Source organism: Aulonocara sp. 'chitande type north' Nkhata Bay, linkage group LG18, assembly GCF_057382095.1.
Source record: "Aulonocara sp. 'chitande type north' Nkhata Bay isolate Kocher_YH1m ecotype deep benthic linkage group LG18, A_spYH_male_GT1.1, whole genome shotgun sequence".
In the NCBI taxonomy this organism is placed as follows: domain Eukaryota; kingdom Metazoa; phylum Chordata; class Actinopteri; order Cichliformes; family Cichlidae; genus Aulonocara; species Aulonocara sp. 'chitande type north' Nkhata Bay.
In genome coordinates this window covers 6,886,833-6,910,652 of record NC_141361.1, presented here as the reverse complement: position 1 = coordinate 6,910,652, position 23,820 = coordinate 6,886,833, and the positions used below count along the sequence as shown (strand labels likewise).

Here is a 23,820-nt window from a genome sequence, read left to right as displayed (position 1 = left end):
ACGCAGCTCAAATGTTGCAAGTAATCATGCTGTACATGCAAATCACTGTTGGTTAATGAATCGGTGTCTTAGCTTCAACTGTGTCTCCCCCCTCTGTGATACAGTGGACCGGGTTTGTTGAGTGTGTAGTGAGGCAGAAGTATGCTGATGTTACTTCCAGTCAGCGCACAAATGATGCTTCGTGCTTTTTACTGGGAATTTACAAAAGGAGGATGAACTTGCCGTGCACTGCAGAGATTTTGGCACTGGCACCCCCCTGCAAGTTTGCCTCAGGGGTTCACTGTCCACTGTGCATGCTATTCATTTTAGACACACTGATGGTGTTTTTACACTGTGGGAACATAAGCAATAACCTAAATTTTGTGACAATTTGTAATGCAAACTTTCCATTTTTAACATTTTGGGAATGTGCATGCCTGATGGCTCCCTCTAGAGTTTCATGTGGCTTTCTGTCCAGTAGCATCTGTCAGTGTAACGTCTACTGTAGGCTATACTATCCTCTCATTCTACATGACAAATCATTTTGACTGGCTCTCATATATCATGCTTTACAAATATATTTTTAGCATCCAACTTCACAGTGGCCACTCATTTTTAGTACTAAAATTCATTGAAACACTGATGTGCTACAAAATACTTCTATCAAACTGAAATGAGTGATTCATCATAAATTTGCTCAGTTAAGAGTTGAGTGAATATGGCTTGGAGTGCTTGGATGAACAAACCTAACAAAAAGAGAAAATTCTAAGGGTGCCCCGCTGCCAGCGAATCCCCAGAAAAAGTCAGATTATTGGTCACTGATGACATTAGAGATGTTGGTGTGATTTAAATGTGCATTTAGATGAGCAGTTTTTCTTATTTTTGGCTCAGACTCAATATAGATGACCAACTATCAAGGTCCTCCTCAGGAATAAACCTTAAAATTGAATTAAGTCAGGGATGAGAAACCGAGTTTCACTTAGGGCCACAAATGGGAAATGAGAATTGCATTAAGCTTTTAATTGACTCAAAAATGTGAGCTTCATACAACCATTTCACCTACAAGCTTACAAAGCCCTCAACCAGTCTACAAAAATTCTGTCTTCATGACATTTAGTGAAGTAAAATAAATCACTCTGATTACAAGAACACTACCAAACAACTATTTTGAAACCTGTTTCACGTGCTTAAATTTAATTGAATGTAACCAAACAATCCTGATGTGGTGTAAAAAAAAAAGTTATACATTTTCATTTGAGTCTTGTACATATTTCTTGTCTTCTATGACTTTATGTCTTTGCAGGGATTTGGATTCAGAGTTCATAAAGAAAATGCAAATTGTGTTCTTTGAAGATGAGTGTGTTGCAGTTAGCCATAAAGCACTCAGATGTTTGGACAGTGGGGGGAGACTGGAGTGTGAGGAGGGAATCTGCTTTTTGCCATTTGGTTATGTTTTTATGTGCAAAGTTTAATGAAAACTTACAGAAACAAAGGATTGTTAAACAAATAAAAATGACACCCACATTAATTCAGGGGTTCTTAGCATCGACCATTGAGAACAAACAAAGACTGACCTCTCTGATTGGGCTCAAATCAAAGAACAGAGGCAAAAACCCCCAGGAAGTATTAGCAAAACCTGACACAGTGAAACCTACATTTTTTTTTCTGTTTGCTAAAAAAGGACAAAGCAGGAAAAAGTGGTCTGTATTTATTTTTGAATATGCTTAAAGAGAGACTGAGTTGTGTGTGCATTTCTTCTCCTGCAGGTAACATTAGCAGAAACTGTACAACAGCTGGATGGTCTGATGTTTTCCCAAACATAACCAGTGTGTGTGGGGCAGACACGAGCCAGGATAAGGTACAGTAAACATCTTAACTGCTGCTTTTTGTTCTTTTGTGTGTCGTAAATGTCACCTGGATGTTAATGAATTCTGACTGTGGAACAGGAAAAGAAGCTGCGACCCCAACATGGACCATTAGTGGCCCCTAATTGACGAAGCCCGCGGGGTTGGCTGTTAATTAACACCAGTTAGTGGTGAAAGACTGCTTCTTTAAAAGGTCAATATGCCCAACAGTAGAGTGATACGTGTTTAAATGTGAGCAATTTGGTGTCTGCGCGCTCTGCTGTCTAGTTTTTTGTGTCGTTTAATGGACAAAAAACACCATTAGCCTTCCTCTAGAAGCAATTTGGTGTTAAAGGGTCGTCATTTTATGTTTCCCAGAATATCTGTATAATAGCAGCCATTTATCTAGGTAGGAAATTTTCTGAACGGCTTTCAGGTCATACAGTTTAACTACACTGCCACTATAAGATTGCTTTGGTTGAATTCTATGCATTTCAGACAGTCGGGTATCTTGGAATAGGAACGGGCCGGTGGTTTGCAAATATTTCTACACACATTGTATTCATATCTGTACAAAATAGCCACAAGGTGATACAACATGTTGCTAATTCTTCTTTTTCTTCTATGTTTGGTATCCCATCTACCTGTAGCATGGCATCTACAATCATTTTTTAAGATGGTCTCCACTACATGTGCACATTCAGTTTGCAGTTTGCCTTATATACTGTACCACCATGTATGTTTGCACGTTTCAATAAATCACGGCACCTTTTCCCACTTTTCCTTGAAAATGTGAAGTGAGGAGCAGTGTTGGGACTAACGCGTTATTAAGTAACGCGTTACAGTAACTACGTTATTATTGTGGTAACGAGCACGGTAACTAGTTATTATGCCAAAATCAGGAACGCGTTAGTCGTTACTGGGATTTAGATAGGGTCGTTACTCGTTACTTCGTGTGGTGGCTATCGCGGAGCTTCCACAGATTCAGTAACATTAGCAAGTGGTGGAGGCCAGCAGGTGGATGAAGGAAAAGGGACGCAGAAGGAAAAGAGACCCGAGGCAGCCGTCGGTCCAAGTGTGAACTGAACTTCAGGTAAGAAGTTATGACCTGCAGTCTATCTGGGTCAGATATGAACCAAGTTTAGGTGGAGTTTATTTTCGTTATTCTGACTTTTTCCGTACTGCGTGCTAGCTAGCATGACGGAGTTTCTATACAGCTGGGTGGTGCTATGAAGTTAACAATGTTGAACTTTATTTTGTTCATAAGTTATTAGAGTTGCCAACCGTCCTGTCTGGTATTCAGAGAAAATATTACGCGTTTCTTATTGAGGTGAAAAGGAACAGTTTGTCCCGTAATTCAGCTACAATGAAAAAGGCACAAAGCTGGAGTTATTCTGTCTTTATGCTGCACAGCTGCCTCTTCTTCTCTCTCCTCTCCCCCTCCCTCTCCCGTTTCTACTTCAATCATGAAAACTGATCAATGATCAGCTGATCGTCTCTCTTGTTTGTTTATCGCCCACTTTGTGCCGAAAGAGGAAACCAGCTGATGTCGCGCTAAACAACAGCAGCACTTTTAAGCTTGATCAGCTGTTGTTAGAATTTATTTAATATTAATTTCTAGTATCAGCTGATGTTTGCTGGAGCCACAGCTGTAAACCTGCTGGTCATGATACGGTTTGGATATGTGGTGAGAGGGAAACATGAAGATGAAACCAGGAGATGTCCTTACTGGATCATCAGAGCTGAACAGGTGATGGAGAAACAGGTTTACCTTTTAGGTGACATGAATGAGTTGAAGGGAAGTTATGAACTGTTTCTGAGAGACAAATAACACCAGGATCCTTTTTTAGGTAGCTGACAGCTGGTAACTGTGCAGGGGCGGGTCTAGCAAAGTGTTGCCAGGGGGCAGGTAGGGCATTAACAGGGAAAGGGGGGCACAAGGAAATACTTTCTTATTCTCATTTAAAATGTCTAGCTTTTAAAAAATAATTATCTGAATCTTTCAACAAACGATTGATAGATTGATGCATATATACCATCAAAACAGTGTACATCACTGTCACAACAGTGTTTATTTTCATTCAAAGGCTTTATGATTTTTCCTATAATGGTGGGCCGGTCTCTAGTCAAATTCTCCGGGCCAATTTTCTGTCCCAGTCCAGCCCTGTATGCAGCTCATCTGCAGTCTGGTGTTAACTACATCTTCCTATTCAGAAGGCAGAATTTCTGAGTTCTGAGTACAATCGAAAGCACCACGACTGCAGTTTTTGTGTTGGATGTAAAAGGCGCACATGACTCTGTGACGTAGGCTAGAATCATGGCAGCAGTCAATGACGGTCCAGGCGTGGAATTTCTCTCGTGGGAATATGCACATTATCTTTTCCTTTCTATTGGTAGGTGGCACAGTGCACTTGTGGCAAGTAAGCAAGCTAGAAGACTGGCAAAGTTATGGAAGAAACACATTAACAAGAGAATTCTGAGTAAAACCGAAGTTACTTTCCCTAGTAACTAGTTACTTTGAAAGTAACGAGTAACTTGAAGTAACTGAGTTACTTTTGAGAGAAGTAACTAGTAATGTAACTAAGTTACTATTTTAAAGTAACTTACCCAACACTGGTGAGGAGCTCAAGACTTTTGCACAGCACGCCTCCATCGCTGTATCAGACACTTGGTCTTGTTGCCTCTGAGTTATATCTAGCTCTGTTTTCAAGCAGAGGAAAGTGGTGGTGAATTTGTCCACACAGATGAAACGTTCAGTATGAGAGAATCACTTTTTGTGAATGTATAACTGTAATGTACAGGCGTCAAAAAGTCCCAAAACATACCTAAACTAGTCTCAAGAGATGCACATGTACATGTGCATGTACAGCACAATTTTCATGGTCTGAGCACAGAATCTGAAACTTTGTTATCATTACATTGCAATTGTTTTTCTGGCAGACTTTGAGTTAAATTACGATTGCAAGAGAAACACTTAGTGCTAAAAAAGATGCTCCGTTCTTATGATTGCAAGAAAAACTTTGCAACTTTAGTAGGAGTCAAGCAGGACAGCACAGGACATGTGTCTGCAAACAGCATGGCACAGAGTAATTGGAGGTATGCAGCCAATATCCTGCAGCTCTTCATCTAACAGCTCACTCTAACTGCGTCTTGTTTTTCTTCCATCGCTCCCTGGACATTTTCAAATGATTCATCATCAAAAAATGAACTTTCTACATCAATATTATGATACTTTGTGGATCTCAGCTGGGCAGATTGTTAGATTTGTATTGTTGATTGTCATTTATGCTTAGAAATATTTACTTATATATGCTTAGAGTTTTGTAATTAGTTGTAGATTGGTAGAGGTTTTGATCCTTGATAGTCTGCAAACTTTGTGTGTATTAGACAGCACTTTGGGAGCATGAGAGGTCATACCGTGTCTTATTGTTTTATGGTAGGATTAACGTAGTTGCGTCTGTTCTAGTCTAAGTGCTCTTTGTTTAGATGAACTGCAGGACTTCCTCACCGTGTTATCTAGGATGAACCATCTAGGGTGAGGGGGAGGCTACCCTCTTCCTGACCAAGGATGTTTGACCCTTTGATCAGCAGTCCACACACACACACACACACACACACACACACACACAGGCAAGGTACTCTTTGTGTGTATGTAGACGTCATATGTTAATGAACTTGTGCATATTCATGTAACCTCAATAAAAGAACAGTGGTACGGGAGAACAGACGAGAGCAACTGGGGTCAAGCGAAGGAACGGTGCCTGTCCGGTTCTCTCCCGTGCACGAGAAACATGAAGAAGCTTGCCTACTTGTGTCTTGCTTTGCAGTGTAATTATATTGCCTTCAACATTCCAGCGGATGGGTTCAAGCTACAAACCTATCACAGACATGGATATTTACAGAGGAGGAGGATTATGTGGAGTGCAGTGTTTCACTAGATGCTGACCTGAAATAAAATAGCCAAACACTTAGTGCTAAAAAAGATGCTCCGTTCTTTTAGCACAGTGTAAAAACCTGGCAATGCCATAGCAAACAACTGGGAAAGTGGAGAAGTTGCACTGTGCTCGGAAAAACCCCTAAGTGTAGTAAAAAGTAGGCATGTGTTCCAGTTCCTTATGTTACAGTGGAAGGCAGCGAATTGTATATATTATTTCAATAAGGTCACTTGCAAGAATTGAACAGGATTTACTTCATGATAAGGGGATTAGGTTCCAATGACCCAACACGACAAAACAAAATTCCAGCAGTGACGAGTTTTTATGCTGTTGGTGAAGACTGAGGATGGATGGAGCTCTGACTGAGGCGTCTGTGAGGTGGAGATGGGGAGGAGGTGGGCTGCAGAAATGAGAGTCTGGGAGGAAGAATGATAGAGAACATGGATTTACACTAGGCTTAGTCTTGCACGCCTTCTTTGAGCTGATTGGTTCAAAGAAGATGTGCACTAACATGATTAGATGAGAGTAATGATGTCAGTACTGAGACTGCCAGTGTGGGAAAGTGGTAGTGATGTAAAGAACAGACAAACACTCTAACGCCTGGGAAAGCAGGCAGATGAGTGATTACACTTCCTCCTTATTGAGCATAAGCTTCACTGTATTTAATTGATGTAGTCCAAACCAAACTAAGAGGTAACAGGCGTCTGTGAGGTTCCCTGCTCATCCTACACAGACATCAAATTGATTGCACAACAGGAACATTTTAAGGTTTTAACTACATATTGAAATACAGTTACTGAAATGCTGATTAAACAATAGTTTTGCAGGACAGATGCCAAATGACTTCCTTTACAATTAGGTTCAGCTTGGGTCGTCCTGACAGGTCACCAAACTGGAGTTTTTGGTGTGTTGAGTGTGGCCTTTTTTGGCCTCTGCTGTGGTAATTGCTGCTCCCCTCTTCTTCCACTCTTCTGTGGTTCAGTTTGGGTCTCGACTCTGTGTATCCTGAATCGCCCATTGTGCTTGTGCAATTGTTCATCCATCTCTCTTTTCAGTTTTGGCTCTGCACGGCTTCTCGGTTCACACTCTTCCCTTGCTGTGGTTTTCTGTCTTTCTTGTCTTCAGTGGGGAGTAGAGAGGTACTCAGGAATAATGCGGCACTGTCGTCGCATCAGCTGTCCATCTTCTTTTTGTCATTTTGCATATCAAAGAAAGAAATGGTTGAGCAGGTGTCTGAAAGGGTTCAAAGACCTGAGAACTTAACATTATTTTAACAAAACATAAATAGAAAGTGAGCTTTTATAATTCAAACAAGAGAGGGATTAGGACTAAAACCCTATGGGGGAAATAAACCAATACACATTCACTCACTTAAAAACACTTTGGTAGGTTGGGAATGTCTCATGGACAGAAGTCATACATTTTTTTTGCAGCGTAATTAAACTGAGCTAAAATCAAAGACGTTTTACTTTATAAAGGAAGAGAAATGTTCTGTTTTATTTCTCACTGTTCACTGAAAGTTGAAAAAGGGAAAAAGAATCCAGCGTTTTTCAGGCAGCTGCCAAAAAAGTGTCTTTAATGTAAACTGCAATATGTCTGTGAAGGTTCTGAGTCATCCAAGCCATTGTAGTCTAAGGAGCTGGGAAAGTCCAGATGCTTTTCTGTCCAAGCTCCTTAGTCTTTAATGTAAAGTATGCAGGAGAATTTTGAACATGGGAATACTGATTAAAGTAGTTTACAGGTTTTACTACAGCTCACTGGGGAAAAAGCAAACAGAAAGAAAAAGATGGAAAGCAGCTAAATGATGCCTGTTTTTTATTCGCATCTTTTCTGGTGGCTTATTGTAGCGTTTTCACACATAGTCAGTGTTGTAGTTTTAGAAATACAAGTTTAATGCTGATGAACTGATGAACTCTTCACCTGGATGTTTGGGCTTTGCTGTGTCCAAACAAAGGAATGAATTCTATTTAGATATTAATCTGTTTTACAAATTTGCATATAGTGACATACATATACATTTTTCCTTACTAAACAGAAAGTCTGTGTGCACAGCCAGGGCTGTGTATCTGAGATGTCTTATTTAACACAGAGCCCAGAGTAGAAAAGAAATGTCTGTAACTGTTTCGTGTTCAGAGAAGTCTGAGGTTTGGGCTCATAAGGATTACTCGCACATACACTGACATCAATATTTGAAACCTTGTCCAAGTTTATTTTGGGCAGCAGCCATTGAAACGGTAAGTAGATGACATAAAATAAGGAATAAGAAAATAAGGAATTACATAAGAGTTTCCTTTTTAAATAAGAATACACTAATTATAGAAATTGACATGAGCACGTGTTACAACAGGTAAGGTAATCTACTTTTGAAGATGATCCTTCCACAGAAATCTCTATATTACAAGGTCATCCCACACTAGACAAGTAGTGCCCCGGCTGTCCTTGTGATTTTCACAAAGACTCAAGGTCAAACCATAACATTTTAAAAACCTTTCATTCAGCTGAGTCTATTTAAAATTTCATTAAAATATCAAGACTTCACCAAATAAAGGGGAAAAATATCTTTCTTTGTATGCTTTTCCAGACAGAGTAAAGGTTTTTGTTTATAGTTCCCAAGTGTCGGTTGGATCCGATCTGTCTACAATATACTGGAGATATTGCAGCGAAATGCCATTTAAGCCATATTACACGCTGAAGTGCATCGTGCATCGTGCATGGCTCGCTGTTGCTGCAGTTTGGCAGCACCCGGGCAGCAATCCAGGTTTGAAACTCAGCGGGAAACAAGAATCAAGATTATTTCATGGTAATATAACCTGAGTCACTGTCACTGTAGTTTCATGATTATAAAAACATCTAATTTTGCACTTGGCATCGGACACCAGAGGCACTCACATACTTTTATTTGTATAAATCTACATTTCAATGACTTATTTTAAACTGAAGTCAGTGTTATTATGAAATGCAGAAGAAATGTTGAACAGTTTCCTTATGATTAGCAGATGCAGTGTTCAGAAAAACAAACACTTTTTACTTTTATGAACAAGGATTTGAGTTATGTTACTGCAGCATGGCAAAGCAGCTGTGAGCTAAAAAGGGAAACTTCATGTAACATGGTATATTGTCCATTTTATTACACAGAGAAAAAAACATTCCATCCAACTTCTTGTGCCCTGTGTCACTGGAAAAAAAGAATTCCTAGAAGGGTGGGAACCCTGTGAAGAGGCACAGTTGTGGTTGAGGTAAGGAGGAGTGATGATAAATGGTTTGGGACACGTCTCCCGAACAGGACTGGACCTTCCCTTTCTGACTGAAGTCTGGCATCCTGGCTTCTCGTCAAACAAACACTCTTTGATGTTCTTGCCGAAAGAAGCCAGTGGAAGAAATTCAACCTACAGCGTCTTTTTCTGAGGAAACAAGATAACAGCGCAAACAGAGAGAGAGAGACGAAAAGAGAGAGGCAGGGAGTGGGAGCCTGTGACGGACCATGTATGGTCGGATTTCATTTGTTTTGTTTTCTTTTGTAATGCAACAGATACTAAAATCTTTCAAACAAGAATAAATGTTGCTCGCTTTTCTCCTCCAGCACTAAGGGTATAATGGGGTTCGGGAAATCTACAAAACACAAAGGCCTTATTGCATCACATCTGTGCTCAAACACAAAGACCCATATTTTATCCACCAAAAAATCAGACCACAAATGAACAGAATGTTAAAATTAGACTGTAAATAATAATTTTGTGCTTCGTGATCACGCAGGAGGAGAGAGACCAGACACATTTCTGCATGAAACCCACCTGCTTCTTTGTAATCAGTTACATGTCCACAACAACACATTTTGTGTAAATTTTCTGGTATTGTTGTTTCATTATTTACTTTATAATTCTGTTAGAATTTCCTGGTGTTTTTCACGTTCTTTCCTGAAACACTAAACTGTGTTACACCTCCCACTTCTTGTGGGTTAAACTAATGTCTAAGACATCACTTTTGTCAGTTTTTCATTCTTGTACAAATAATTCGTTGCAGGAATTTGTCCTTGGGTCTTTGCTTTTATGAAACTTTCGCTAGGTTGAAGGAAAAAAGGTCAAATCGCCTGTCACTGCTTCCTTTTTCTAAATTACAGAGTAAAAGGAATTTGACCCAGTTAATTAACGCTGACACATTACAAGCCATTTTGCAATCCATGCTGAAAGCAGGTCAGGAGGTTACAGAGAATACAGACCACATGTACTGCAGAGAATAAAATAACTGCCAAACAGCAGTGGGTGATAAACACACCACATAAAGTACAATAGAGTAGAAATAAAATACTTTCAGATCTTTTCTTCTCTTTGTTTTTTACTCATGAAGTTTATTCAACAAATTATTCAAATTATCTTTTGCTTCATTGTTTATTTCCCTTGGTGCCGCCATGACGTTGATTTTTGCAGAGTTTGCTGTGAAGTACAAACAGTCAAGTCCACTATAAGATGCAGTGAAATAAGTTCTGATGCTTAGTGCTGGTTAAAATGCTTCCAACTGAATGTCAGCAAAATTAGCATTAGTATATTAGGGATGACATGCCAGCTTACCAGAAGCAAAACCAGTACAGCACCCCCTGGTGGCTGGCAGCATTATAGATCAGAAATCCCTTCCTCCATGGCTGTGTTGCCTGTTGCCTTGTAGTTGACAGTCACTAGTGGACCAAACTCCCTTTGCCTTGGTAACTTTTTAAAGCATTGAACCTGTCATATATCTGGGAACAGTAATCTTTGCTATCATTTGGTATTTTCCCACCCATTTTGGGTTGCCAACAGTGATTTCGTCCATTTTTGTAATTGTCTATTGTTTCACATCGCTGCTACCCACCTGCAGTTTTCCTGTTTTTAGGGTGAAATGTCTATTAATGTGTCGTCATTAAGTAACTGAGTCAAATTCCCCTTAAGCAGTGACTCAGAATAATAATAATAATAATAATAATAATAAGTTTATTTATAAAGCACTTTCAAACAAAGTGCTGTACAGCTATTTGAAAATAAAGAGATAAATAAATAAAAGCAACACATAGCAATACAAGTTAAAAACACAATAACAAGTTAAAAACATAATAAAAATTTAAAAACGGTGAACAAGTAGGTCTTCAATCAGCTTTAAAAACCTCCACAGAGCATGTCTGTCTAATATCTTCAGGGAAGTTGTTCTACAAAAATGGGGCACGAGAAGAAAACCCCACACTCTTCAATAGTCTTTTATAGTCTTCTGGCTCTAAGAACTTTTAAAAGGCCAGAATCCTGGCCTTTTAAAAGTTCTTAGAGGACAGGATGGAACATAAAGGTGCAAAAGGTCGGGGAGGTATGAAGGCGCCAAACCATTTAAAGAATTGGAAGTGAGCAGCAGGACCTTAAAATCTGCTTGAACCTGACAAGGTAGCCAATGAAGGAATTTTAGTTCAGGGGTAATGTGCTTAAATTTTCCAGTTTTAGTTAAAATGCGAGCAGCTGCATTTTGCAACATCTGTAAACCTCTAAAACCTTTCTTTGGTAGCCCAGAAAGGAGAGCATTACAATAATCGATATGTGAAGACACACATGCATGGAGAAGAACCTCTGCAGTGTCGCTAGATAAAACAGATTTTGGCTATGTTCCTTAAGTGATAAAAGGCGGTCTTTGTTGTCTCTTTTACATGACATTCGAACGACAGTACCCTGGCGAACCACACGCCTAAGTTTTTAACCTTGTCCCTGCAATTTATGACATAGTCACCAATTTTCAAGATAAAATTTTGAGACAAGTATTGAAATTTTTGTGGCCGGTGTCAATCAACTCTGTCTTATCAGTATTTAGAAGCAGGAAGTTATTTGATAACCAGCCCCTAATTGCCGATAGACACAGAGATAGATACTGACTACGTTTTACTACTAAACATGGAATAACAAATAACAACAACAACATGTTGGGGGGTGTAGCTACTTGATTCATATCGGAAACCTGATTTGTTTCATACAGTTAATATCTCGTAGTCCTGAGTACTTTATGTTGACATTTGGGGTTTTGTTAATATTTTGCGTCTTTGCTCTAGTCTTGACTTAACTGTTTTTCCCATGACTATTTGTAGTGTTGCAGAGTTTCAGTTTTTTGACCCTGTTTTTTTGCTGTATATAATCAATAGAAGTATTATTAGCATTTCCCCCAGTGTTTCCTGCATGCGCTGTCTTCTGTCTTGTCTCTCTGTTTCTGCCGGTTCGCCTGCCTCTGTTATTTAAAATTATTGTAATATTTAATTTAGAGTTTCAGCAAATTAAAACAGTGTAAATGTCATGTATCTCTCAGTTTAGCTCAGTACACACAACCACAGTCATTGGGAACACTGCGGACTCGACAGTTGTCCAGATGTTGATCACTGCATCCCACAATATGGAGGCTAAACCAAAGAAGGTCCTGGCTAAATGGCTGGCTGTCCACAGAGAGCTGTTCACAGACAGGACTGCAAGTCACAGTCCTTGATTCTGGAGGAAGAGTGGTAAAGCAGTGGAAGAGATATTTGGGCCCCGGACTTTAAACATTCCTAGTTGTCAGCTGGTGTTGATGGTGGCCGGGTCGTTGTGTTTTATCTGAAGTCAGTACATTCATCTACCGTGACATTTTAGAGCACGTCATGATTCCCTCTGCTTACAAGCTTTATGGAGATGGACATTTCCTTTTCCTGCAGGGTGTAGTACCTGCATTCAGTGCCAAAGTTATCGCAACATAGTTTGTTGACTATAATGTTACTGAACCCATGAAAAATCTATGGATTATTGTCAAGAGGAAAATAAGAAACACCTGACAAACATGCAGAAAAGCTAAATGCCACAATAAAAGTAAACTTCAATACCTTCTTAGCTTTGACACAAGCTGATCACCTCCATGTGATGCCACACTAATACAGTAATGAATAATTAATGATAAAGGAGCCCAACCAACGACTGAATATATATGAATGTACTTTTCAGTATACTCAGTATTCTTCCTGAATAACTGGAAAAAACTAAATCTTTTAACCTTTTCCCATTTTTGATATGAAGGAAAAAGTGTTTTCTTTGTTAAATCATCCGTTCTTCAGCCTTGTCAGCTTTTCCAACTCGACCCTTAACTTTTGTCAGTTTCCTTCTTCCTCAGTTTTTAAGGTTAGGTTAGTCTGTTGGATTCATAGGTTCTCCTGCCAGTTTTGTGCAAACCCTTTTGTTCCTGCCTTTTGTTAGTTTTGTTGTTGAGTGTTTCAAGCATTCGAGATTAGATTCTTCCTCCTGTGTATGGTTATGGTCCTCACCACGTCTTTAGCTAAGTTTAGGGTATGGGGTAGGGCTTCAGTTTCTCTTAAAAATGTATGGATCAAACTGTGCACCAGTTCATGTGAGCTGATGACAAGTGCAGATTCTAAAAATCACAGAGTCTAAATTAGTTTTCAGTTTTAAATTTTGGTGCCTTTTTTCCTGACACGGAGAACAACTTAGCTGTGAATTGAAACACCTGTCCTCCATTGTGTTCATATATTTTGGCTACTGTTGTGTGACCGCAGCTTCATCCTGTTCACTTGTTATTCGTGACCCGTTTTGGGTCACGAATAGTGCAGCTGAATCGCCCATTGTGTTGTCCTGCCTCTCTCACTCTGTCTCTATTAATCCCGTGCTCTCTCCACCACACCCCCTCTTGTCACTAACGTCCTCTTTTTCATTTGATTTAGACACAAATCTTCCTCAGAGCAAATTTGATATCATCAGATCTACAGTTTTTAATAAAGTTGAAATAATAATAAAAGCAGTCAGCATTAGATTAAGTTTGAATTTAATAGAATTATTGTTTCTGTAATATGATATATTATCTTAACTCTTATCTTGTCTAAGGTTTCTCTAAAACAGAACAGAAATAATGCTACAAATTGGGGTTCCTTATAAATAAACAAATAAACAAACAAACACAAATAAGTACAACACATGTGAAGCATGCAAATATCAGGAATGGTAACACTGATATGGTAAATCATTCCTTATTGAGCTAGTTTGGAATTTCCCAGGAATAAAGCACATCTTATCTTATCTTCAAATTAAACACACTTAGTCAGTACTTGTGTCTACGCCAAATTTCAAAACACTGATTTGTTTAAAGCACTTTTATCATTGTTTATTCAGCCACATACTGTGTATGTTTCTGTCCAGAATTTCTGTTAAATCAAAGTGATTTATTGTGATTACACTTGCCTGCAGTTTGACAGCTGTTGATGCAGGATTGCCAACTCTCACATTTTTGGTGTGAGACACCGAGTGTTAGGTTCTGTCTCACGCTGCCCAAACAAATCTCCCTTTGAATAGAGTCGTCATTTCATCTAAAACTGGAAAACATTCCCATCTCACCCTCAAGAATTATGTGATTATTTTTCTGTTGCTTTAGTATTTGTAATAAAAAACATGTAAGTGTTACTTACATAAAAGACCTCAAACTACATAAAAGTGCATTGGAAATCATCAGTTATTTTTGATTTTTCATAATTCAGCAACACAACGGATAGTTATATTTAAGCTCTATAAATAAGATTTCATGGCTGAGCACCTGATTCCAAGCCTTACATCATCTGGCATTATGCTAAGCATCAGATGCAACAATGTGAAGCATGCTGCCACGCACTTTAGAGCAGTGGAGAATGGAGTGACAATCGTGCTTCTCCATTTGACAGTCCAAAGATGAGTCTGGGTTTGGTGGATGCAAAACTTGTCTGACTGCACTTGTTCCAAGCGTAAAGTTTGGTGGATGGGGGATCATGATGTGGGGTTGTTTTTTGGGAGTTCATGCTCCCAACTTTGTGGGAACAGATTGGAGATGGCTCATTTCTGTTCCAACATGACTGTGCCCCAGTGCAAAAAAACAAGGTCCATAAAGCTGTGGATGAGCATGACAGGCTTGACCTCAACCCCAAGACTGCGAGCCATCCAGTAAACACACTCCTAACCCCTGTGGAAAAGCTTCCCAGAAGAGTTGAAACTGTTATAGCAGCAAAGGGTGGGCTGATATATTAAACCTTGCAGATTAAGAGTGGAATGTCACTCGAGTTCACATGCACATGAAGGCAGACGAGCAAATACTTTTGGCAATGTAATATGCTTCACAATCTTCACCTCAATTTGAGGCCCAGTTTAGTGATATGTTAAGGATGATATACATGCATTAATAATTTAACAAAAGCTCTTTTTCCCCCTTTGTCTGCAGCTGGTCTTCTACGTGGTCGTGCAGACGTTGTACACTCTGGGTCACAGTCTGTCTTTAATTGCCCTCACTACAGGGTGTGCTATCCTCTGCCTATTCAGGTAAGACTGAATACTAAAATATTATTAAATCAGAACATTAAGATAAAAAAAAGTAGCATCTTTATTTAACATTTACTGCACTATGCTACATTTCTTTCATTACCAACATGTTTGCAGGAAGCTCCACTGCACCAGAAACTACATCCACCTCAATCTCTTCTTCTCCTTCATTCTGAGAGCCGTGGCGGTGTTGGTGAAAGACGACATCCTCTTCAACCGAAACTCGCACTGCTCAAACCAGCCATCACTGGTGAGGTCACCACCTCTGTCCTCAGCGAGCAGAGTCATATCCCGAGGGAGGCCAACAATGCAGCACTGAGTACAGAAAGCTACACACTCATGTGTTAACAGCAGAACTGTCACAACGGGAAAAATGTTTCAGCGTAAAGCCTGACAAAGTTTAAAGCATGAAATAATAAATGGGAATTAGGTCTGCATGCTTCAGATATGAAATTAACATCTCAAACTGTCAAACGTTCTGCTGTGACAGTTTGTTCTTCAGATTCAAGTAATCATTTTCTGAAGGTGGCTCTGCAGAATTTCCTGGCAGTTAGCCCATTCATGTGTTCGGTGAGACAACAGCCAGTCACGCATGCTCCCTATCTGCTTAGCTGAGAGGGCCAGTAGCCTGCGTGCTTTCTGGTCCTAAAACTGTGGAAGCATGCGGAACATCAAGGAAGAAGTGTGGACAAGAAGAAAAAAAAGCTTTACTGCATGCACCACTGAGCAGCTTTCATTAAACGCACGAGGAGTTAGGTTGTAATCTGGTACCCAGTCCTCCTAATACACCCGGGATATACAGTGAGCCACACAAACATGGGAGCAAATCCAAAAGCCTGAAAATCCTTAAAGCTTCCGTGGGGCAAACTGTGCACCATCTTCACTGCGTAATAGACACTTTTGTGCTGAGTGAGTGAGCAAGAGTATGTGAAACTGTGCCCTAGTGTTACACTGTTGTTTTTATAAGTTACCCAGCACTGATGTGTATAGAAAAGCCTGCATTGCTGCCCAGTTTCATTGCCAAAGCATTGATAATACAATGTTGTCAAAGCTACAGGTGTCTCACAGATACTCGGTATCCCTGGCATTGGTGCTCTGGTGTGCTCTAACCTTGCATCCATGTGCTCCTTGGATAGTAGGATTTTCCATTTTGGAATGAGATTCTTCCGACTTTGTTGCGTTAGTACACTTTAAAAAATTGGAACATGAAAATAACCTGGACATTACAAAGACAAGGATATTGTATTTTACCGGGTGCTTTGCCTGATTTATTAGAATTACTATAAACTAGATCATTCTATTTGGATAGCAATGAACTGTTATGACCTAAAACCATATTACAATGCACAGTCAACATTTGAATAGATTTGTGGCACTGATCAAATTTTTCATGCAATCAACCAAATATTTATCTGCAATGTTTTAGTGTGGCATCAGTAACTCTGCAACTTTTTTGTTATTGCCTATTTTCCATGTTCCTTTTCCCACTTGAGTGATGTTAATGTCAATTTTCCCAGGCTGACACAACCAACTCCAATTTTAGACCTACTCCTAGTATGTTTACTGCAGGTCTTTCATTCTGCAGGGCTGATGTTGCACAAGGGGTGTTTTTCTCCAGAAATTATGCAAAGGAGTATGCCTTACTGAGTTTTCTGTCTGGCAAACTTGGCACTTAAACTGCCACCTCCGAACCTTCTATGGCGATGCAAACTTTCTCTGCCTCTAGATGAAGTCTGTTATCGCTAATATTTCTGTCAATGCAAAAAGCACCAAATGCATCTGACAGGATAAAAACAGTCATATTCTTGGATTAGAACACGGTGGATATTTCACCGATCTGCACCATTACCCTCTGCGTCATTTCAATACGTTATAAATCCCGACTTAGGAAGATCGCAGCTTGTTCAGAGCAGTGTGGCGGGCAAAAGATAAAGGACAAAATTTGCAACCTGTTTCTGTTATTTATGTATGTATCTATGCTCACTGATGCGCTTTACACAGACTGATAAACACACTAGCTTTAAACCAGAAACACCACAAAAGTATCATCCAGTTATACCTTCATGAAGGCGGGTTTTAATTCACGACTGTTGTATTAGTTTCAGCTAATAAACTGACAGCAGAAAGCTGACATCTGATACTCTCCTTGCCTCAGTAGCTGCCTGACTCTTCCCTCATGACGTTCCTCCTCCACTCACCCTGATTGTCAGGGCACTCTGACCTTTATGCACTCATCTGCTCGGTGCTTGTGACGTCATAATCTGCTCTGGGTGAACTCTCTGACAGATCCAGTGGAAAAATGGAAATGTATACCCACATATCAGAATACCAAGTATAAATACATGATTATCCTACACTGTGCTCATGGTTACAATTAACCACATACAGTCAGCGATGTACAGTCAAGGCTGATATTATATAGTTTAAGTATACACAAAGCCTATTTAACATCTTTGTACTCTTTCTGTGTTCTCTTTAGGTGGGATGTAAAGCCAGCCTGGTGTTTTTCCAGTATTTCATTATGGCCAACTTCTTCTGGCTGCTGGTGGAGGGTTTGTACCTCCACACTCTGCTGGTTGTCATTTTCTCGGAAAATCGACACTTTATTGTCTACATGTTCATCGGCTGGGGTAGGTACATTTTCTTATTCTTTATTTGATTTTGAGTCAAATGGCCACGTGGGAGCTTTCACTCTGTTATAGCTGCAGGTTTAGCAGCTTAGTTATGATTTTGATTAGATATCAGAGCTCTCATTACTTTAGGCAGCTATTTAAGCAAATAAGCCAAATGTTTTTTCCCTCAAATTCAACAATACCGTGCTACATTTGTTATCCTACGGATTCAAACTTGATATAATGCTTGACTGAAAAGTTACAAGTTCACCAAATGGCTCAAGGTAAAGGAAAAGGAGAAACTTCATATATGCTCAACGTGGTTTGGCTTCAGTTAAACAAGGACACAGACTGGTTGGCAAACCACCAACAACCTCTGGTTGCTAGGGAAAAAGTACAAAGTAAAAGCTGTGCATTAATGCTGAAGCTAACTGCGGTGGGGCGTGGTCTGCAGTGCTGCTGCTACTCGATGGTAATGGAAAGCCAGCCAATCCGAGTCGAGTCGTGGCGAGGCGATCCTATTAGGTACTAATGGAAAAGAGACCTTAGTGAAGTTGCATAATAACTGAACTGAGCCTTTCTGCTGTTGCCTTCTTGGTATTTTAAAACCAGATGTTAGAAAAGATTAGGTCTGACTAAGAAACTGTCATGGTAATCCCCATGGGACATCTTTTCCCAAACAGAGGATTTCTCCCCTGCTGGTTGTTAGTTTCCAGAAGCAATGTTCATCTTTTATTTCCATTTTTCCTCCTCTGAAAGACAGTATAACACCATCTAGTTTTGAGCTTGAGATGGAATTTATCAACAAACAATTAAAAGCCTTAATATACACTGAAGCAATCTGTTTAGAGTCTTAATACATGGATGGAACTCACATTACTTTACTCAGAAAGATTAAATCGTAACTAGCAATAAAAAAAATAAGAAATGCAAACACGATGTGATAATATTTTCTATACTTCATGGTTGTTGACAGGAATCCCCACTGTGTTTGTGTCTGCGTGGGTGATAACGAGGATTTATCTGGAAGACACGGGGTAAGTGTAACAATCAGAGAGTGAGTTATCACCATAGAAACGCGATCCAGGTTTGTTATTTATGAACTATATAAAGTCTGTTAAACATTCATGGATTATATTTTACTAAATAGATTTACATTCTGACTAAATGTCTGTCTGCAATTTGTTTTTCTTCAAGTTGACATGTGTCTATGTGTCATGCTCTCTCTGGAGCTGTTTATTATATTCTCCTTTAAAGGTTGACAGAAGTTAGGCAGCTCCAGTTACATTAAAGAGAGGCATGCATTGGTATTCAACAGCCACTGCCTCTGTTTTTTCGTTAGGGCCTCAAATTGCATTTTATTGATTAGACTGTTATTCATTACCATGCAGGAAGGGGCCCCAGTTTTTCAATTAATAAGAGAAATATCTCACATGTCAAAGTGCACTTTATTGGATAATTTAGCTGACAGGGTTTGCTTTGAGATGTCATCACAGGAACCTGGTGGCGTTTGGCTTTTGTTGCACGTTATTGCAACTGGCACTGCAGCTCATTATCTATGAGTCATGCCGTGTAGGCGAACTATAAAAACAAGCTTCTGAAACAAGTCTATAACAATTACTGAGGCAGGGTCTGATAGCAAAGGACAGTAAGGACATCACACCAGAGTGTGAGGAGAATGATAATGAAATTTGTTAAGTTTTAAGTTCATTACCAAAGCCAAGAAGAAGACTGAGACTAAGTCACAACAGTGAGTCATTTAGTTTCCTTGACTTTTATTTTATTGAACCATACCATCCAAATATCCAGAAAGCTTAAATATTTAATTGTTAGGACAATCTGTCATATTTAAATGTGTCATTTTACCCCCAAAGACACGCTGACCTTAAGAGAGTGAAGAGTTTGACCCAAATGAACAAAATGGTTTTGGTCATAAGAACCATAAGAACATATACATTTTGTAAAAATACTCAATATTTACGGCATGCAATGGAGTCCATTGTGAAGATTTTAATGGTCTGATTATGGGAGTGTTAACATTAATAATAAAGTGATAAAGATGGAAAGAAACTGTACCATGCAGTATTGGTCCTGATGGACCGCAGCCTCCTGCCAGAGGATGTGATTCAAGGGAGGAGGAGTTGGAGTATCCCAGCACTGACTTCAGAGTTTAGGTTTCCTCAGCTGCTGCAGGAGGTGCATCCTCTGCTGTGGTCTTGTAATGAGGGAGCTGATGTTTTGCCTCAACTTTGAAGTCTTCATCTCCCAAGACCTACAGTATCCACCAGGCAGTCATGCAGGCTTATGTTGGGCATGGGATCCTCCTGAAGTCCCCAATCATCCCCACTGATTTAACAGCACAGAGCTCCTGGCTGTTGTCTCTGAATTGGTCATAAGGTTGTCAGTGCACCCTCACACATATCCTTGAGATGAGTTTGATGAGGGTGGTGTCTATTGTGAACTTCGGGAGTTTGACAGACTGGTGACTGGAGGTGCAGCGGTTGGTATGCATGGAGAAAAGCAGGGGAGAGTGTACACAGCCTTGGGGAGATCTGTTGCTAAAGATCTGAGAGTCTGATAGGAATTAAAGTCTACGGAAATAACCAGACATAAGTTACTGGAGGTCTATGTGCTGGAGGATGAAGTGCAGTGCCAGGTTAACAGCATTGCCTAATTGGGGTATGGTTGTGGTGGTGGTGGTGGGGATTTGAGACAAGTCTGTAGTCATTCAGGATTGTGATCTATCTAAAAGAACTTTGAGATTTCAAACTTGTACCCTTTTACCTAGGTGAAATCAAAAGAGATTGATTGGCACATTGGAGGCTCAGTTATAATATTGACATTGTCACTATAAACTGGAATGTTTATTAGCTGATCTACGCCCCACGTAAAGGTTTGGACTTTAAGTGAAGGTCACAGGATTGCCTGCAGCAGAAATGAGCTTCATTAGTAGAGATCAAACATAGAGTTAGAATTATGTTTTCTCACAAAAGGAGTCAGTAAGATGGGGTCTATTACCATCTGGCTTCCTCCAAATTTGTAGATAAATTACTAGTGCTCAAGTTAAGCAGTGAAGACCAGGTTCTTTCCATCTTATGGTACTTTTTGCAGTGATTCAACTACATTTATTGCTCCACTAGCACTTCCTCTGTTTTTTAAAATGCCCATTTTTTTATTACTGTTATATATAATATTTACATAACTATTACATTCATATTTTTGTGTGACCTTCAGGTGCTGGGAAACAAATGACCAACCCATACCCAACTGGGTGATCAACGGACCAATTGGATTCTCCATTATGGTAAGCCATTGCTTTCATTTTTACCTGCAGATTTTGCGTATTGGTTAAAAAAGCATTCAGTTGCCTATAATGAAAAACTGGTTGATTAGAAAAAACAAATACTGAAAACATAAAGTGGAAAACAAATAAATCCGTCATGTGAAACAATATCTGTCTTTGATCTTATTCACATTTTTTAAATCTGGTTTTGGACTATAATACAAAACCCTTTAGAAACCTATGGCAATGTTTCAGATCTCACTAGTACGATTTTCTAAATTCCCACTGATACATCCATATATTTTTCAAATTATTCCATAACATTCTACAGAAACGATCTGTATTTAAAGTACATAGTCTTTTAAAATCGGTCCTTTTCCAATTTCAGCTACACGTGAAGAAAAATAAAATGTATCAAGAAGACAGCGAACAGCATTACCGGATGATATTACAGTTGTTTCTCCCGGTATATTTCACTAAAGTGTTAGAGTTTGTGAGCCTTTTGATTTTAAGATCTTTTAAAACCTGAAAGAAAGTCTTAAATAAGTTCATACTCATGACCAAGCGTTCTGTGTAATGTCCAAAAACAGCAGTGTGATGTGTTAGTACCTCATGTCTCAAGGTGTTAACTTCATAGGAATTCCCGCTGAGTGCATTCCTGCTGCCCTGCTGAGTGACAGCCCACCATAATCTCTTTCATCCTTTAAAGGCATACATGGATATAATATGGCCCGAGGGACAGAGGTGGCTCACAGACCATTTTATCCACTCTACAACATCCTAAAGGATAATAAATCAGCTTCCCTCCCTCAAATTTTTTTAAATCAGTATGTTTCAGGCATCAGTGACCTACAGCATTCAGTGCTTTGTATCAGCCAACTGCAAAGATGTAGCCTAACTTAAATGTTCATATATATTCATAATATTTTAACTGCGACCAGTACCCATGTTATATGGTTGTAGGGTGCAGGGCAATTTCTGAGTATAGCACAGTCAATTTTCTGGGACGTCCACCCCTGAGAAGATTGCGGCATATTGTTAACACACAAATACACCAGACCAACAAAGTAGCAAAACTTCTGTTTTTATAGATGTGGTCAGACCAGCTGGCAGATACTTACTCTCTTAATTTCTGCACAGAGTCTTGTGAAAATATTTTCTTTCCTCAGGACTATATTTTGTCACCTTCTTCTGTCACAGACATGATGAGAAGTGTGAGAGGAAAATGTTTGCCTGCCAAAAGGTCTGTGTTTGGACTACAGCACCATAGGATCCCATTCATTCTGGACTGTTTCACCTAAGAAACCAGAGGTCCAGAGAACAGGAGCTCTAGATTATATTAGAAGTTCTCTGATGATCGCCTTTTAGCTAGCAGGAAAAACATAACACTAAACATTAGAATGATGGCATTATGTAGCGATAGAGATATTTTGCTAATTTTTGATAAATTATTTCCATTTGTAATGTTTAAAAAAGATCTGAAACAACAGAAAATAACTGTAACAGAAAACAAGTTCAGTCTGTTTTTTTTTACGTATTTAAGGAAGAACTTTATACATTTGCCTAACAAGCAAAAAAAATCTCTGTTCAATGATGAGACACAAATCCCTCATTTTTAAAAAAAAGAATAAAGTAGGCTGCTTTTTATATAGAACAAGGCCTTCCTGTTTTAAATTGCGTTTATATCATGACCTCCTATTTCTTGGATTTGGTGGGTGGCAAATTATCGAACACAGCAAAATAAAAATCACCCCTTATGGATTATAAGTTATTTTTTCACTCCCCCCAAGGTAAACTTCATTCAGTTCATCTGCATCATTCGGATCTTGGTTCAGAAGCTGAGGTGTCCTGACGTGGGCGGCAATGACCAATCACAGTACAGGTAGGATTCGATTTGATGCATGAGCACAAAGGAAACCGCACCTCTGCCTTCCTGGATCCTCGTTTTGTTATATTTTCATTTTTTTCCAACATGCACTTGAAGCCAAGTTAACAAAAGGTGACAGGTTGTGTCAACTGTTGTGTCATCAAGTAAATGACACCTGCTCAGTCAGTAAAAGCTGCTGTGGATAAAAGAGTCAGCTAAATTCTTCAAAGTATAAAACATGATCATCTGAGACACCAAGACCATTTTTTATCCTCTAGTATTGCTGACTGAGATAAGAGTGACGCTAACGCTCATTCGACAAGACAGCGTTTCAGGATGCTGCTCTTATGAAACGGGGGGGAACCTTTGTTCCTTTATGGAGCCACATTTTCTCTGCAGTTTAGTGTCTGTTTAAGGCTTTGCTTTGTTTAATCTTCAGGCAGTTTTCCTCTCTGGTGAAATCTTACTCGTGCTGAGCTGTCAGGTATTCTTCATGTCCACAGGGATCCACGATTTAGTGGCGAGAGGTGGTGGGTAAGCCCAATTTGTTTCACTGCAGGATCTCTTGTTGGTGTAGGTGAAGACTGAGCTGACACTTGACAGCTTGGGAGTGATGCAGGAAAAGAGGATTTTACCGTTTTCTTTGGGAGTGTGCTGCATGAGCAGTTTGATTGTCCACTTGTATCCCGATGCCACGTGGAAAAGTGCGACTTTTCTTTCTTACTTTTTGAGATTTCCACTGTTGAGAGGCTTTGCCCAACAATGTCAATTTATTTTTATATGGGGTTTTCTATGAACTCATAATCACAGTGTGAAAGAGACAAATAGGAATTGTATCCAAGAAAGTTCCTTAAATGAGCCAAACTGATGCCAAACAGCCAACAAAGTGTAGTGAACAGATCCTTGATCTACGTGCAGCAGCAGTGCTGAAGATGTCAACACAAAAGAAGGTTGATGGCAAAGTTTTAAGAATTTATTAAAGTCCTACA

The 23,820-nt window shown here is 39.5% G+C and overlaps 1 protein-coding gene across 1 annotated transcript in view; it reads left to right on the top strand.

The window, feature by feature from the left end:
- The window catches only part of LOC147307889 (vasoactive intestinal polypeptide receptor 2-like), an 86,569-nt gene that overhangs the window by 54,775 nt on the left and 7,974 nt on the right, over positions 1–23,820 (top strand). Inside the window, exons 4-10 of the mRNA XM_086270918.1 lie at positions 1,746–1,837; positions 14,972–15,069; positions 15,187–15,319; positions 17,549–17,699; positions 18,658–18,718; positions 20,916–20,985; positions 22,755–22,846. Of these exons, the coding sequence (XP_086127044.1) occupies positions 1,746–1,837; positions 14,972–15,069; positions 15,187–15,319; positions 17,549–17,699; positions 18,658–18,718; positions 20,916–20,985; positions 22,755–22,846 (697 nt within the window). The remainder of the gene's footprint in view (positions 1–1,745; positions 1,838–14,971; positions 15,070–15,186; positions 15,320–17,548; positions 17,700–18,657; positions 18,719–20,915; positions 20,986–22,754; positions 22,847–23,820) is intronic.